Genomic DNA, 17,528 nt, shown 5'->3' on the forward strand with positions numbered 1-17,528 from the left:
TATTAGTGTCACAAGACAGAGGAGTATCAGTCACTGCACACAACAGAGATGGGTGATAGGATATAACTGATTTCAGTCCAAATACAAATGTAACTCCGTTAAAACTGGTGGGATTCACGGAGAGCCCGGATGCACGGAGGAGAAGAGCATGCAAATGAAGCTGGCTTCACGAAAAAACTTTACGAAGACAATCGGCAACTCACACTATAGCCAACTACTTAATCGATCAATCTTCACAAATGAGTTTCTTGAAGACATAACTGGCACGGGCACGTTTGACGGTGAAATCATATGATATTAAGTCACCCTGTGTCACACTACTTACTCAGCTGCAACTGGCAAGACAATCTGTTCCGAGCACAGCGCATGCGTCGGCCTCAGCTCATTGTTATGAACTGTCAAGGAGTAAAAATATTGAGCATTTCAGCCTTGTAGCTACTGGACATGACGGATGTATTTGGTGCATCACGAAAAAAAACAGTTTTGTTCTCAAAGGAAACAAACCATTGTTTTGATATGACGTAAATCGTTTAACCTACAACTGCTTATGCAATAAACAATAACGTTATTGCCAAAACAAACCGCAAACACCGGAGCGCTGCGCGCATTGGCAGCGCTGATCGATGAATCCAGCGGCTCTGGGCATCGATGTCACCGATGCGACTGAAAACTGGGCATTGCGTCAGCACGGCGAGCGGCTCCGCAAACCCGGCCACTACTGCACTGTAACCCCCATTATGTTATTACCCCAGGCATGGTGCGCTGGCTCCTCTCGGGGGCTATTTACAGAGCAAACTGGTGTCGATACGGGCAGGGAGGGGGCACTCGTGAACACCCCCCGACCCACCTCCAGCCCAGCCTATACCAGCGACGTAAGCGTGTGTGTAGTTTCAGCTAAATCACACACTCGATTCTCCCACATAATACAGCTCAGCAATGAGGCACTGTGACCCGTCCGCCGAGCCTGGCCGTCCGCCTCCGTCTCCCCCAGCAGCCAGAGAAAGGACCGCCGGCCAGCGCCGCGGTGCTCGGCTCCTATCTGCTGGCCTTGCCCGCATTGTTCACGGTTTAATGTGTGCGGGCTGATCGGCGGAGCACACCGGCAGAAAGCGACCCGCTGGAGGCTGGATTGAGAACACGACAAAGGCCAGATCGCGGCCGGACGGCTGGCAGGCCTGACAGCTGCTTATCTCGACACCGTTATTTACACCCGTCAGTCCCGCACGGAGAGGCTGGGGCTCACCAGGATGCCCGCCCGCCCGCCTGCCCCCAGCTCGGGTGCCCTGCCGATAAGGACGGAGATCGCTTGGTAAATACTCGCTGGCTGCCTTGTTAGATCTAAGAAGCCTCTGCTGCGTTCCCTCCGAGCTCGCCTAGGCCGTGATTGGAAGCCTCTGGGCCGGCCACTCACCTCACTCACACTCCGAGGCGGCCGCTTCTCCGATCGCACCCGACTGGGCCTCCTGCTCCCTGGGCCGCTCGTACACTATAAACAAGCTGCCAACTACTCACCACGGCGCCGGCGGCCGTCCCTTCGGGTGGCAGAGCAGGCCTGGTGTCACCGGGGGCGAGTCAAGTTTGTTTTGCAAGTTCTATTGTTGTTATTTTTATTTATTTATTTCAAACTCGACCGACTCTTTTCGGCTGCGCCGCTGACTGCCATTCGGGTTCCCCCCTCCCTCTTTCCTTCGCTGCCAACACAACCGTCACCTCGCCGCAAGCAGCCTCCCGGCCAATCAGGAAGCGCGGTGCTGACCGGTGGCGCTCAAACCGCCTCTCGGGATGACAGTAACATCGTTTCTGATTGGCCGAAATCGGAAGGAAACGGTTTCGGATTGAAAATGTAGGAGGGAGGGGGGCGTCAGAGTGGGCGGGAGAAACGTCTGGAAGGTGACGTGACTACGCACACCGAGGGGCATTGTGGGATCTGTAGTTCGTGGGGGAAGTAACCCATAAGATTGTGTAATGTGTTGTGTTTTCATGCCACAGTGCAGTGTTTCACGTAAACCAGCACATGTTTTATTATTGAAACCTAGTTATTTGTCTTCTGTCTCAGACTTTCTATTGCTTATGATTCCCTTCAGATCTTTTACAAATAACATAAATTAGGTCAGGTCATATGTATGCGGTAACCGGACTTTTTTTCACTATTCATATACTGTATATATTCAGATTATTTGTAATCATAATTGTGTTTTTGCTTTTTAAGTACATTCGAGGGGGGAACGCCAAAATGTTGGCTTCATAGCCACACAAGTTGTATACATGTGTGTGTATGTTTGACAATTGTCTGTCCCCTAAGACACTGTGGGTATTCTCCTTATTTGTCTGATTCCCATGTTAAAGGCATATTCATTAAAACCCGCATCAGTCAGCAGGACAGTTTCCACTGCCCAGACCAGCAGCTGCAGGGATGCATTGATCTAAACTCTGATCAGAGCAGACTTCTGATCGGGAGCACTGATGAGAAATATTGGCCCTTGACTAATTATTTAATTGGCTCTCAATTGTACCCTTAATTGAACGAATTATTTCCTAAATTATTAAGTATTTTAATTATTTTTATTTTATTTTTATGTATTATTTCCTAAATTATTAGGTATTTTAATTATTTTTAACAGTAGGGGTTTAATCAGGTACACAATTTAAAGAGTCAAATGTAATCAAATTACTTAAATTAAGGGTTCAGTGAAGTAATTGAGAGCTCGGCTGGAACAAAAACCAGCAGGATAGGGGCCCCTTGTGAGAACCACTGCCATTGGCGATCAGAGGCGCTCAGTTAGTCCAGAGGCGAGGTGCTGACCAGCGGATCGTCCGCAGCTTTTGTCCGGTGCATTTGACCAGTGCGCTTGATCACAATACAGTTGTATTCTCTGCCCTCTTGCGGTGAGGTTTTGAATAGTTAAAAATGTTGTGTTAAATCGTTTTAGGCTATATCCTTATTACACTTATATATTTGTTTGTTTGTTTCTGTTTGTTTACACAATAGTTGCTTAAAATTGGTCTATTTTTGTAAATGTAATTAACGGATAACCGTAGTCATTGCCGTTGTGTGTGTGTGTCAGAGAGAGTGTAAAACACTGATTGACAATCATTTAAAACGTGTCACAAAGCACATGGCCTATCTCCGCAGGTACACGAGCCGATCATTACAATGTGTTGTCTTTTATATGTTTGCTTTCAAAAACAACCCAGAGCAAAGAGCACCGCTGCACAGCAACTCATTAAGTCTAATTAGTCATATTGAGAATTGCCCCGATGTTAAACTCAACTGACTTTTAATTAGCTACAGATTAAATGAGTCATGCTTTCTGTACATATGCATATCGGATGATTAGCGTGCTATATGTATGTATGTATGTATATATATATATATATAATGTGTGTGTGTCTGCGCCTACCCCCGCCGCGGAGGGACCGATGCCCAGTCCAGTGCCCTCACCACCTGGGCAGACCGGTCCGGCGGCTCTCCGGGGCCACCGCGTCGCGTCTCCACGAAACCCAGCGCTGCGAGTCCGCGGGGGGCAGGAGGGATCCTGGTGCAAGAACAATAAGACACAATACGACACCATACGGCAGCGTCATGCACCCGTCCTCCCTAATGTCAAGGCTACCAATTCGCCTCCTGCAACCTGCCGGGCCGCCCATCCAATGATTGTCCAGGACAGGACAGCTGCGGAGAGATTTATTGTCTTCTATTCTTCAGAGTCCCAGGAGGAGAGACGGCTCAGCTCCGTCCACACAAGCCCAGCTCCTAATGCGCACCATGCGGCAGGGCTGTGCCGGGGACGGGGGCCCCAGGCTGGCCCACAGCGCCTTCATGCCCAGCCTCCCTCCGAGAAACGTGACGTCAAACTATACAGTGTGAGTAAGAAGAGTTAGTGCTAAACATAACTTTGAGGCTAATGCATGTTCTGATGCATGGTTAGTAATTCAGTTTTTCTTCTTCTACTACTGGTTTGCAGATCTTTGCTGAGGGCTCCATATAAAGCACTAGAGGACAGTACTGCTGAGGAGGATGTGAAAGTAAGAGCTCTGTTGTTGATCATGAAGGCAGTGTTTAGAGAGACCGCTCAACACACACACACACACACACACACACCAGGTGAATAATGCAGCAAGCAGACGGGAGACGCCTCAGTCTGTGATCTTTGTAAAGCTGACCCGTCCTCGCAGGCAGAAACGCAAGGGACAGTTGTTCATGATGATATTAACCCCGTGGCACAATGAAAAATGCTTCAGTTATTCTTCTTCTCATCATGACTATATTGAAACTGCTCTGAGGTTTCGGACGGGTGTCGTCTGCGCTCGGTCACGCTGTGGGCCGCTTCTCTGCCGTGTTTTGTCCTCAGGTGCTACACAATCGTCCGAGGAAGCAGGCAGGCAGCACCAACCGCTGGCAGCTGGCCTCCGTGCTGGGCGGCGACCTGCTGGGACGGGCCCAGGCCTCCCGCGCAGTGAGGGCCGTCCTGAACTCCTCCCTCCGTGCCATCAGGACAGGTGGGCAGAGCGCGGAGCGGCACAGTGTGAGAGTGAAAGACAGCCTAGCAATAGCGTCACACGATGGACACCACAGCTTAAAAGTATTAGTCATCTCAGCATAACGCACTGTACAGTATAGCGTCACACTAAGATCAACTTTTAGTGTCACACACAGCACAGCAAAGCATACAACACTGAGCAACATGCAACATCACACAAGTCTACTTTTACTTAATTGGTCCCTTAATTTGCTCAGCCACGCTCTTTTCAATTACAATTTAAAATATCTAAATAAACATCTCATGACTTTGCACAGTGCACAGTGGTTCAAAGATCAGTTAAATTGTTGCTCTGTGTTTGTACCAAGCTCTCGCTGTATATTGTTTCTCTACATGTGTGTGTATATATATATATATATATATATATATTATTTTTTTGGCACGGCTGATTTGGCAATGAAAGCCGACCCCACGCCGCTCGGCAGCGCAGTCCGGCTCTGGGCTTGCCAGCTCCTCCCGCACACACACGGCGAAGCTACAATGCCGAGAGACACGGAGCCAGTCAGGGCGACCGGTGCCATCACAAATCTGCCCGTGCCACGCTGTGCCGCTCCCTGGAGCCAGCGCTGCCGTGCCAAGAGCCCTGCCCGTCAAGAGCAGGGAGCCGGTGCCAGGGCCGGCTTAGCCAGTGGAAATCTGACAGGAGACCGCGGCCAAGGACCCCCCAGGGGACGGACACGGACACACACACACACACACACACACACACAGCACAGATGCACACTCTCTGGAATAGCTGTTAATAAGAGTAGTAGTATTTGTTGCTGTAGCAGATGTAGTTATAGTAGTATAACGTGTTGCAATTCAGACTGTTTTGTTGGCATTTACTATCAATTCCATAAACATAGACTGCCATTTTCTTTTTTATTTCTCTTGTTTTGCCATCTCAAACTTTTGTATCCTTCTGGTGACTACACAAAAAGAACCCACACGCACACGCAGTGCTGTTGTGATTTATTGTTCATCAAACGCAGTGTGTTTCTCACACTAAACAGAGGAAGTGATTGCCAGGACAATGTCAGCTGAATAAAAGAGACAGAGAGAGGTTTTTTTTGCACCTGTATAATCCATCAATGAATCACTAGTCAAAGTAAAACTACGGTCAATCATTTAATGAGAGTGTTTATTTATCTATTTGTGTAGAAGGCGTTTGTATTTCCCTCCTCTGGGCTGATACAGTAGGCGTGTCACGCGTGTGTGTGCTGGGCGGCGTCCAGGTCCGCTGTGTGTGTCGGGAGCTCTCCGTCGTGCTGAGACACGCTTCTCATACACTGGCCACGACCACACGCCCCCTACCCTACTGTCTGTCTGTCTTCCAGCTGACTCTCCGTTCGGTGTGTCTGAGGAGGGGGTCTGCAGCGGGACCCCTGCGTCCTGCCACCCCCCCCCACAGCGCCGCAGCTCTCCCCCGGGACACAGACGCAGGTACCGTGACAGCCGATCAGGGGCGACAGCCAAATATCCCAGGGCGCCTCCTCTTATGCCATCGGTTTCCTTTTGTTTTACCATTTGGTGCCGTGCCATGAAATGCACTCTGTATGCTTTCCAGTGCTTTTACCACGCTTCAGCTGTGCTTTACTACACTGTCTTTAGGGTATTCCTCTGTCCCGTGCGCAGTGTGTGTAGTGTAACCCGTGCTGTGTTCAGGGTGCTGTTATCTGCACTCAGTGCTCAGTGTGTCCCTGATCTCTGTGCAGTGTGAGGCTCCCAGGGTCCCCCAGGCCGGCCACCCCCGAAGACCTCTTCTACCTGCTGTCCCAAAGAGTGGCCCACCCCTCCAGCCCAGGTCAGCCTCTCTCTCTCTCTCTCTCTCTCTCTCTCTCTCTCTCTCTCTCTCACTCTTTCCCTCTTCCTTGCTTTCTCTCTCATAAGAACATAAGACAGTGTCCAATCGAGAGGAGTCCATTCGACCCATCGTGCTCATTTGGTGTCCATTAATAACTGAGTGATCAAGGATCCTATCCAGTCTGTTTTTGAATGTTCCCAAATTGTCTGTTCAGCCACATCGCTGGGGAGTTTGTTCAGATTGTGACGCCTCTCTGTGTGAAGAAGTGTCTCCTGTTTTCTGTCTTGAATGCCTTGAAGCCCAATTTCCATTTGTGTCCCCGGGTGCGTGTGTCCCTGCTGATCTGGAAAAGCTCCTCTGGTTTGATGTGGTCGATGCCTTTCATGATTTTGAAGACTTGGATCAAGTCCCCACGTAGTCTCCTCTGTTCCAGGGTTCTCACTCACTCTCCTACTATCAACCTCTCTTTTATACTCTCCAACTCATGCACCTCTTCCCTTTCTCTCTGTCCTTCTCTCTTGTTCTCCTTCTTCCTCTGTCTTAATCGCTCCTCCTCTCTGTGTGCTACTCTCCCCCCCCCTTTCTCTCTCTCTCTCTCTCTCTCTCTCACACACACCCTGTTGATGGCCTGCCGTGTGGCTGTTTTCACAGATGCGGTGCTGGAGTGTCTGGGGAGCTACTGGGAGCTGCACTGTCCTTATCTCTCCCAGTCCGGGACCCTGACTGAGCTGTACTCCGCAGCCAGGCGTCACAGAGCAGAGACACTGAGCCGCACAGGTGCCCGTCCGTCACCACCACAGTCATTTAGGACGATTTGCACTGTTTAGCTTCAGAGAGGTCTATGACATTGCAGTGTTGAGAAGTTGACGCACGTGTGTGTGTGTGTGTGTGTGTGTGTGTGTTGCAGGTGGCCAGGGCACCAGTGGCAGAGACATGGGGGGCAGCCTGGGGGACACAGCGCATCTCCTCCAGGACAGACACAAGGAAACCCCCCCCACTCCCCTCATCCTGCGGCTGTGTGTGCGGGACCCCGCCGTCAGCAGAGAGGGTAACAAACACACCAACACAGTCCAGTCTCCTGGGCATGGGAGTGTGTGTTGGTGTTGGTGTTTGTGTGCGTGCGTTGGTGTTAATGTCTGTGTCTGTGTTTGTGTGTATTGATCTCTTTGTCCCCGTGTCCCCAGCCCTGTCTGTGTGTGTGTTGATCGCTCTGTGACCCATGTCCCCCAGCCCTGTCTGTGTGTGTGTGTGTGTGTGTGTCTGTGTCTGTGTGTGTGTTGATCGCTCTGTGACCCATGTCCCCCAGCCCTGTCTGTGTGTGTGTGTGTTAATCTGTCTGTGTCCCCAGCCCTGTCGGTGGCCCTGCGCAGTCTCTACACCCCAGAGCCGGAGCTGACGCTGCGGGGGCTGGAGGGGGTGCTGTCGGCTGCCACCCTGCTGGACCTGCCTCCCCTCTACCAGAGGTAAGAGGTCACCTGCTCCACTACCATCCCTCTCTCTGCCTCTGCCTCTGCCTCTCTCTCTCTCTGTCTGCACCGCTCTTCTCCAGCCCTGGTCCCGTGGTGTGATTTCATTGAAGGTCTTTATAAAATCGATCATTCACAGGTGACCCATAGGGCCAGTGGGATGGGGGCTCCAGCCTTAGAGTCCCGTCTCTGCTCTGCCCTCTGTCCCTCCTTAAGCCCGTGTCTTCAGTGTCTGTCTGTTACTGTGTGTCTGTGTCTTCTGCAGGTGCCTCTCTGTGATGGAGAGCCACATCGGGCCCTCGACAGTGAGCCGCTTCCACAGCCTGGCCAGTAAGGTGAGAGAGACAGAGGGGGAGAGAGAGGGAGGATGCTGGGGCTTGAACAGATCCAGCGCAGCAGTATCACAGCGCAGCCAGCAGGTGGAGCCTCTAGACTGAGAACGCACAAAAAAAGAAAACCGCAAAGGAACAGTGATAACAGAATGGCAGAGAGTTGCACTGAAATATCCTCCCCAGTGTGCAGCAATGTAACCTGTTGCAAAAGGAACAGGGAAAAAAAGCACCTGAATTTATGACAAAATTGTTGTGGGTGCTTTTTTTTTCTGAAGGACCTGCAGAAAAGTCTCTGTTCTGCATATGAGTATGATAGACTGTATTCTGTATTTTATTTTTGATTTTGGGCCCCGTGTGTGTGTCTGTCTGTGTGTGTGTGTGTGTGTGTGTGTCTGTGTCCAGTACCGAGAGGCCACTCTGCTGCAGGCCTGTGAACGGTGGCTGGAGCTGCACCTGGTGTCGGAGCTGCAGTCCCATGTCCGCCTGCGGGAGCTGCCCCGGGAGCTGCTGCACAAGACCCTGCGCTCCCCCAGGTACCCCTGGCCCCCAGCCCTCTCCCGCTCTCTCTCTCTCTTTCTCTCTCTCTCTCAAAAAACCCAGTGGCTCTGTGTGCCGTGTCCCCCCTGCAGGCTCTTCACCCCCAATGAGTACCAGCTGTTCCGGACGGTGCTGTATTGGGTCTTCCTGCAGCTCAACCCCACCGTGCCAGTCCTGCCCTCCCACAGCTCCATCCTCACCTTCTTCATCAGGTCTCTGTGGCCCCCACCTCCGGCCCCCAGCATTGGGGGCCCCTGATGCACTATAGAACAGGGCTGGGAAATCCCCATCATCCAGGAACCCGTTCCTTTCAGGTTTCATAGGTAGCTTTCAATTAGCGACTGATTTAGACCTGGAATAAACAGGTGAGTTGACTTCACATCCTAATAATGACCCCAATTAACCAATTAAGACCAAATTGGAATGGAAACAAGAAACTGCTGTTTGGCATTTCTCGGCCCTGCTGAAGAAGCTATTGTACATTTGGTTTGGAGATTCCTGGATGAAAGCAAGAAAATAAAGAGTTAATGGCATCACAGACTCTGTAGTAATGTTGATGGCTGTGTTAAATACTCAGAGATAAACCATCTTTCACCATCTTGTTTGGGCTTCACTTTTCTACAGCCCTGTGTGTGTGTGTGTCGGGACATCCTGTGTGTGTGTGTGTGTGTGTGTGCGTCAGGACGTCCTGTGTATGTGTGTGACAGCGGTCCTTTACTCATCCCGTTGTGCTGGGACGCTGGGGGCCGGGACGGGAGTCTGCAGGGAGCGGACGGCTGTGGTCTGAGTCACGCAGAGCGTCGGTTTTGACATTTTCATGGGAAATGACAGCACCGCTTAGTCACCGAGACGGGAGGACCTGAGACACCAGCAGAGAGACAAGTGAAACTGCGCTGCACTGCTGGTGTGTGTGCTGAACCTCCTCTCCTCTCCTCCTCTCCTCCCCAGTTTGCCCAGGACGGGTGTGTTCCTGGCGCAGGATTTGGGTCAGAAGTTCACATCTCTCTTCCAGTGCCTGCGTCTGCACGGCATCACGGAGCGTGAGTTCGGCGCGGGCCCGGGGGTGGGCGGTGGGTCCACAGACAATCTCAATCCCAGCTCCACACTGTCCCCCCCGGGAGAGCAGACACACATAGCAGAGCCAGGCACACCTGGGTCCCAGACACAGTCGGTTCACTGGCAGCTGTAGCCAACTGCCAGCGAGAGCCGCTTACGAACAACACTACCCAGCAATCACTGCTTCTCTGGTCCTGTTCTCTGTCACATGATATATCTCTATATGCAGTGTTTTTACACCGATGTATGAGTATATATGTGTGTGTGTATGTATATATGTATGCATGTATGTATTTAAAACTATTTGGATAGCATAATCCAAACTATTTTTATAGCTAAAATTATATATAGCTTCTTATTTTCCTTCTTCCAAGTTATGCCAGTATAATCAGGGTTTTATAGCTTGCAGTGAGAGGAGGAACATGCCTTGGCCTCGTTTGAAAGGAAAAGTGCATTTTTCCTCTGTGATTGTAACCGGGTTTATTTTTAGATCGTTTCCATATAAGTCAGTGGAATGGCTGGTGAAGACGGAGGCTCTGCTTTGTGTGCCCCGATTACCGGATCTATTTTTATTCCCATCTGCCAATCGAACGCGGCCTCGTTGGAAGTGCCCGGCTCTGCTACGCTTCATTACGGGCGATTTTAGCGGGGAATTTAATGAGCCGTTGTTGAGTCCTGCTGTGCGGGTCTTTCCCTCTTTCTGATCACGTGGTGAGACTTAGTGCAGCGCTTGCAGCGGCACGCTGGGACAGGCACTGTGTGGCGCCGCAGCTGGCACCCCGGGTCCCGTGACTGTGACTGTGCCCATCGGATGCCCCTCCACAGTGTTGCAGCCGTGTCTGCTCTGCTGGGCGTAAGTGTGCCGGACGGGAACAGTCCAAACTAGAGACAGATGCCTCTTCTCTCAGTCTCAGTGAGTTAACTGAGGGATGAGTTACAGCCAGGAGAGGATGAGAGAGAGAAGGACACATCCGCCTGCTATCTCAGCTGCCAATGTCTGTTCTGTCAGGCAGCTGCGGACAGACGTAAAGAATTAGTTTGTGTGCCAGAAGAGCGCAGGCGAATTAGTTCGGCAGGAATGCTCTCTGGAAGCCCCCCAGCCCCCAGCCCCCAGTCCTGCCACATGTTTACAATCCACTCCTGGCCCGCAATGCCTCTGTATTCCCAGGGAGCGTCCCGGGAGCCACAAAGTCTTAACAAGAGGTTGTCCGGTAAATGAAGTGACTGGAAACCTGCTCCCTGTGTCCAGCTGTGAGGGGGGGGCACCGGGAGGCGGCCCTTGTCCGCGCTGACTGGAGCAGAACCAGGGAAACGGATTATTAGAGTTAAATATAGTTCTGAAGGATGTTAGATGCAGCAGAAATTAACACTGAGAGTTCAGAAACCCCAGTGACCCTGTCCTGTATTGAGCACTGACTGAAACTGGAGGGATGGAAGATGAGGAATAAGTGAAGCATTTAGAAAACAAAATCCTAGTACATGTACTGTTCGTAACAGATGTGAGGGTAAGTGTGTGAGCGATTGAGCGTGAGAGGGTAAGGCCCGTGCCCCGTCTGTTTCAGGGGCGCATCTGGAGGAGATCCAGCAGATCGACGTCTTGCCCCAGTCCTCGCTGCTGCTGCTCTTCTCCAGGCACTACTACGCTGTGAGTATCGGCTCTCACTCAATCCCCAGTGAGTGGCTGTAGGAGATGCTGGGGCAGTTACGCTGAAACCCCACCAGGGGGTGCAAAGCCCACAAACACAACCCTCCTCAGAAAGCAGCTGCAGGAGAGTAAAACATCCCAGGAGCCCCTGTGAGGAACTGACACTGAGGTTTATATAGCGGGTTTCATATGAAGATACATGTATAAATATAGTGGTGTATGTATATATATGATCTCTACAAAAGAGGTAGAAAAATGTGGAAGTTTTAATCTTTTTTCGGTGGCCTTTTGTTTCCTGGCTCAGGTCTGAGTGAGTGTTGGAAAATAATACAGGTGAATATTCTAGAAAAACAACAGCAACAAGTAATTGAGAGACAATAAAAATAATTAATGGAAGTAAAGTTGATATACGCTCACTGACTTGGAGAGAAACTTATGTCTAAATGCTCTCTCTCTCTCTCTCTCTCTCTCTCTCTCTCCTTCTCTCTGGTTCAGCTCCACAGTGGAGGGGATATGCCCTTAACGGATTTCTCCCAGCAGGCCGTGCGGTTTGGGCTGACTATAGAGAGGGTACGTCTGTGAGGCTGAGATCCGCCTCTCTGTGACTCGTTCCCCGTCTGTGCGTCTGTCCCAAGGCATCCCTCTCGCTCGCGCTCGCTCTGCCCCGGCCCGTCCCCAGGGCTCAGCAACACTCAGGAGCTCCTTATAGAGAAGTCATCTTTTATGTAGAAGTTGTGCTCATGCATCATGACCTTCTGGGTCTTTGGGTTTTATACAAATTCCTGAGTGTTATTCAGCTTTTATAACATGTCTTTTATCTTATCTGTCAGTTTTCAGAGCTGTTTTTCCTGTCCTCTTTCCTGTTTTTCTCCTCTTGTAAACGGAGACCCTGTACAGTCACACTAGTCCTGCCATGGGCTTTTATTTATATTTAAAAATAGCTCAATAGGTTTAAGTTAAATGACATGAAACACTCTAGGAGGGCATGTATTGAAAAGACCCAAATTCAATGTATTTGGAGGCGTGAGTTTGGCGTGTTTCCCCCAGCCGCACGTGTCTCAGGATGCTGTGTTTCCTGGCAGGACCCTCAGTGCCGCGCTCTCACCGCCTCGCTCTACGGCTTCTACTTCCTGCTGAAAGCGGCGCGGCTCGGGGACACGGACACCCACGGCTTCTCCATCCAGGTGACTGCGATCCGGGTGGACAAGAGCTCTCGCAACACACGCACAACACACAAACACACACAGGGTTATACATATGCACCAATGCACTGGCAGACACAGAGCTCGACCACACACTCGAGACACGCACAAGCAGACAGACCTGTACCCAGCTCTATTTATTTTTGGTCACCAGATGGCAGAGTCTTATTAAACAGCCGTAGTTCAGTCCAATTCAATGAGAATCGAGGATCAAACCTCTGTTATAACAAGGCCTGTTTCCTCAGCTCTCTTAACCGGAAGTGACACCTTTATAATCGGATTTTAAGGCACAAGAAGCTGTCTTACAACACTCCCCCAAAAGCAAGAAAAAGGGACCGGGAAGCAAATTAAAAAGTGAGGGGCAGCCATTAGGCCTTGGACCCTCAGAGACTGCAGTGTGTGTCTCTCTTCCGGGCCCTCGTGGTTGTACCTCCTCTCACTCCTCTCTCCCCACTGAGCCATGGTGCGTCTGTGTTGCAGCGGCTGCGGCAGTGCGACCCGGCCCTGTCCCTGCGCGCCTGCGAGAGCCACCCCTACAGCCTGCGGGCCGAGCGCGGGGTGCGCTACCAGATCAGCGTGCAGGGCCAGGTGGGCGGCCAGTGGCGGGAGTTCTGCACCGGACCCCTCAGCAAGGAGTTCGGGGTCACCCAGAGGTCCTGCAAGAGCCAGGTACGCCCACACACAGAGAGAGAGAGAGAGAGAGAGAGGGGGGGGAGAGAGACAGATGCACAGATACAGACAGAGACACAGAGAGAGAGAGACGGACAGAGACGGAGAGTGCCATCTCTGGGGGGCTGCAGTCTCTCTCTGAGATCACTCCCCTCGAGGGCTGGCGCAGAACCGGATTAAGCCGGATCAGTGATGCGGCGCAAAGAGACATTATTACTGTTATTGTCATTATTGGGTTTGCATGATATTGTCTGTGAATTGTATTTATATATTTATTTATTTACGGCTCTTCTTGGGCTGCCTAACAGCATTTGCAAATTCCCCGATGCTGGCAGAGTATATTAGAGCGCTCTGCTAATGGACCGCCGTCCCGAGAGAGCGGCGGGGGGGCAGCGTGTCTGAGACCTGTGTCGCGCTGACTCGAAGTTAATTGTTGCAGAGTGTATTAATGGGGGGCTGGAGAATGTGGACCCTGTAGAGCAGACAGACAAGACACACACACACACACACACACACATTTACACACTCACACACTGACACACATCCTTACACACACACACACACACATGCACAGAAGAACTGTTTTTGAGGAGACGCTACTTCCCAAAGGCTGACATGAAGAGGGTGCTGATGAAGATGATGAAGAAGGCATAGAGACTGTCCTGATTGAACCCTGAGCTGCAGCCCTGTATGAATCTGTACAATAGCACACACTTGTGCCTCTCTAACCCCTGCAGGTGTTCAAAGTGCAGGGCCTCGGCCTCCCTGTGTTTGTGACCTTCGCCCTGGTCTTCCCTGCGTTCTGAGCGAAGCCCGCCCAGGGGCCCCGGCGCCGCCCGCCTCTGCCCGGGAGACGCGCTGATCCTGTGGGGAGGACGGGTGTGACCGCGCGCCACAGACAATCCAGCCAACAATAAAAATGTTTGCACTGTAATCAGCCCTGAGCGTGAGTCACTAACGAGGTGGTGAGCAGCGCTGTGGCATCCTCTGTGCTCGCGCCCGCCTCGGTGTCGGCTCGTCACACTCGGACCTCCACCTGGGGCACCGAGAACATCAGAAATGGCAGGATTGTACATTGTGGTTTCCTGTCCAAACTAACATACCAAATGACTTGAATGTGAACTTTAAGTAAATCAGTAAATTAATTAATCTTTTCAATCGATTCGGTGAACTCAATCACACTAATAATAATAATAAGAGAACAAACTGCATGCTTTCACAGCCGGACTAATCAAGATCCCACGCTGTGTGTGTTGTCACTAATGGCTGTTTCAGTTAAGCAGCCGTATCCCACAAAGGAAACCTAAGAAGATTTATTCTGCGCTGTGGCGAGCCGCGGGGAGGATGGGGCGTCAACGCTCCCAGTGCGTCTCTGCCTCAGTCCCAGCAGCGATGTGTCACAGACAGCTGATAGCACAGCGCTGGGGAGATGAGCCTCGTCTCCTGAAAACAGACACTTGAGCTCGTGCACACCTACCAATACACAACTACATTAACATCAAACACTCCACATTGAAAATGGGTTTGTAAATTGACTGAGCAAACTGCTATCTTTCATTGTCTTAACTTTCCACTTTGGTGCCAGAGAGTCTCGACAGATACGTCACTGCTGTGTCTAAGCAGATGATGTACACTTTTAAGAGATCCGTTTTGCCATTGTGAGATCTCTCCAACAACTTCTATAAAACAACAAATCCTGGGAATACTGTGGAAGTCAAAACACACAAAATGGAGGCAGTTTTGGCCTCTCCAGCTTCACTAACTGTGTGACTACTGGCAATAAGAATACGGGACAGACTTGCCCCCAATAACACACTCATCGTTAGTGAATTCCCTCCCCCTCTATTCTCAGAAAGGAGAAGAAAGATAGCTTTTGCTAAAATACCAGTTTTGCTACTTTTTGGCCGGCTTGTTGTTCTCAGTCTCCGACAGACACCCGGCGTCTCATTTGCATGAAAGGCAATGCAGTTTCCTGAGCTTCACAGAAACAGGAAATTTGCCCGTACAGCATCTGACACGAGCTTTATCTCCCCCAGACCGATCAGCATTTCAGCCCTGTGTGCTGAGCCACCAGATTTCTGCCCCAGATTTCTATTTATTCTAGCTGCTCTGCCACGGTTGTGACTGTAGATCAGAAACAAGTATTGTATTGAAGCAGTGTGATGTCTCGGAGCTACACCGGGCGGCCGGCCCTCGGTGCAGTGGGTCAGGGAGCATTGTGTTTATGTCAACACCGGCGTCCTGTACAACGATGGCATACAACACAAGTGTTTCTCCTCATTCTATATACGTTTCTCTGCTATTGTTTCTAATTCGAGTGAAAGGAAACCGGGTCGCTCTGCGGACCCTGAATTTTCACATGGGCAAGCGGCCATTTAGGAAACTGGGAATGCAGCCCCGTGTTGGCACATCCCATTGCGTTTGAGCAGAAGTAAATAAGGCCGAATTCCCAGCTGGGCCTGCCAAGCAGCCAGTGTGCGTCTCGGCTCTGGGTTAATTAACTTAAACCACATGTATCGGTTTCTACCAGGGTTGTTGACTGAGTTTCTCTGGATCTGTGGAAACAGGCTCGTCTCATGCGCTGTGTGTCCGTCCCCACGCGTGACGGGAGAAAGCCAAGCCTCTTTGACACAGGCACACAGGCCCAAGGGGAAATGCCAGTAATGATTAAGCACCGTTTTGTGAAATTCCCTTGAAGTGGATGGAGGAAAACAGTCTGATCAATTGTGCATGATGGGTCAAACAGCGGCCTGGGGTCTTACACACCCTAACGACACTAACAGGCATGTGAGGGTGGTTGGCACAGGCCGCCACCTGTTCTGTTCCTTCAGGGGCAAAATAAACCCCGAAATGAAACCATTCTGTGCAGATTACATTACAGCTGACTTTTCCTGGAGATGAACCTGATGATACACCACCCCCTGTGCCACAGCCCCCCGTGCTTCTGTATTTCCCAGTTTCAATCTGATCACTCGAATAGCCAGAATCTTACAGCGAGGCAAACCCCAGCCAAGAAAGCAAAGTAGCAGCGGAGGAAAAGGAGACGGTGAGAGGGAAGGGGGGTTTGTGGCATCGCAAACGTGCGCAGCGATGGACCTCAATCAATACAGCTCTCTCTCTGGGCTGATTGCTTCTTAATCAGATCAAACGCCTCAGAGTGTTACGGGGGAGAGAAGAGACGAGCAGAGAACTTCAGAGGGATGTTCAAGAAGCAAACCGGAGACGTTATGTGAGACTAAGCCTCTCTGATCCAGGGCTCAGATTAGCACAGTATTGTTCCAGGAATATCTACTGTTGGAAAACGGCTCAGTATATTTACAATGTTATAAGAGCAGTATTGTATAGTCTTATAAATATAGTATTGTCAATAAATTATACTAGTTGCTTGTAAATGTTGTAAGTTGCCTTGGACAAAGATATATGCCATATGAATACCACTGCTACTGCTACTACCTCCAATAATAATGTGGAGATCTTTGGGGCTAAACTATAGCACTATAGAATATAAAACTATAGCAAATCACAGTGGAATACTTTTGCAAAATCAGCCTTAATTCATAGTGTTTGTTCTTGCTATTGCAGTAGTCCAGGCTGCGTCCGTGCTGCTCTAAGGTTGTGTATATAAACACACACACACACACACTCACACACACTCACACATTGACAACGCTCTGCAGCAGTATGGGAACTGTTAAATGGTATACTGTACTTCGTGTATACAAACACAGACTAGTACTTTGTGTATAGATTGATACCGTAAGGCGGCCTGCGGCAATTCTTTTTGGAAGGGCGCTATATCAAATAAAGAATGATTGATTGATTGAAATCCATCACCCGTCATGTTTTTTATTCTCCTCTTTGACGTTTAACTCCATAGCATCAATAATGAATGCCATGCACTCCCACACCACAGCGCTCTCCACTCCAGCAAGGGGCCGAAGTGATCGAAACAGTAACCTGTGGATTAAAACATGAGAAAACAATCTATAAAATAGCTAATTATTTATATATGGATATCTATTTATTATAATAATATTGCAATTCAAATGCATGTTTACAAATAAACATTGTCAACCACAAGATAACATGTGTTTGACCTGCAATATTATTATACACATAGATATCAATGGATAAAATACCCATACCGCCAATTAAAAACACTCTTATACTGCATAGCACATTATTATTATTATTATTATTATTATTATTATTATTATAGTAAAATGTATTTTGAATTACTATATTTTAGTTAAATTGAATTTGTAATGATTGATGCCTTGCACTTAACTGTATT

General features: G+C 49.9%; 2 protein-coding genes across 5 annotated transcripts in view; one reads left to right on the forward strand and one right to left on the reverse strand.

Annotated features, from left to right (window-relative positions):
• LOC136716197 (wings apart-like protein homolog) overlaps positions 1–1,678 on the reverse strand; it is a 32,252-nt gene extending 30,574 nt beyond the window's left edge. The window contains exon 1 of one of the 3 annotated variants that reach the window (XM_066693754.1): positions 1,412–1,678. The gene's annotated coding sequence lies outside the window, so the exon portion shown is untranslated. The remainder of the gene's footprint in view (positions 1–1,411) is intronic. The other 2 variants (XM_066693753.1, XM_066693752.1) reach the window with 2 other exon arrangements.
• btbd16 (BTB (POZ) domain containing 16) lies at positions 876–17,020 on the forward strand. Of its 2 annotated transcripts, none has more exons than XM_066693756.1 (18): positions 876–1,309; positions 3,707–3,864; positions 3,966–4,026; positions 4,353–4,500; positions 5,861–5,966; positions 6,239–6,327; positions 6,979–7,104; positions 7,235–7,375; positions 7,676–7,790; positions 8,059–8,128; positions 8,528–8,658; positions 8,755–8,874; positions 9,611–9,702; positions 11,281–11,363; positions 11,859–11,933; positions 12,446–12,547; positions 13,046–13,234; positions 13,972–17,020. In XM_066693756.1, the coding sequence occupies exons 2-18, from the start codon at positions 3,758–3,760 to the stop codon at positions 14,038–14,040; spliced, it is 1,824 nt and encodes a 607-aa protein (XP_066549853.1). In that variant the 5' UTR covers positions 876–1,309; positions 3,707–3,757; the 3' UTR covers positions 14,041–17,020. The 2 variants fall into 2 exon arrangements, with proteins under 2 accessions (XP_066549853.1, XP_066549852.1); XM_066693755.1 differs by lacking the exon at positions 876–1,309 and adding an exon at positions 1,725–2,886.
• Positions 17,021–17,528: the final 508 nt, after the last annotated feature.

The sequence above is a fragment of the Amia ocellicauda genome, chromosome 20 (genome assembly GCF_036373705.1).
Source record: "Amia ocellicauda isolate fAmiCal2 chromosome 20, fAmiCal2.hap1, whole genome shotgun sequence".
Classification (NCBI taxonomy): domain Eukaryota; kingdom Metazoa; phylum Chordata; class Actinopteri; order Amiiformes; family Amiidae; genus Amia; species Amia ocellicauda.

Excerpts from the sequence above, each read along its gene's own strand:
- btbd16 (XM_066693756.1), top strand. The coding sequence starts at position 3,758 with ATGCGCACCATGCGGCAGGGCTGTGCCGGGGACGGGGGCCCCAGGCTG. Across the intron at positions 3,865-3,965 it reads GTGACGTCAAACTATACAGT|ATCTTTGCTGAGGGCTCCAT; the intron begins GTGAGTAAGAAG and ends ACTGGTTTGCAG. Across the intron at positions 8,875-9,610 it reads ATCCTCACCTTCTTCATCAG|TTTGCCCAGGACGGGTGTGT; the intron begins GTCTCTGTGGCC and ends TCTCCTCCCCAG.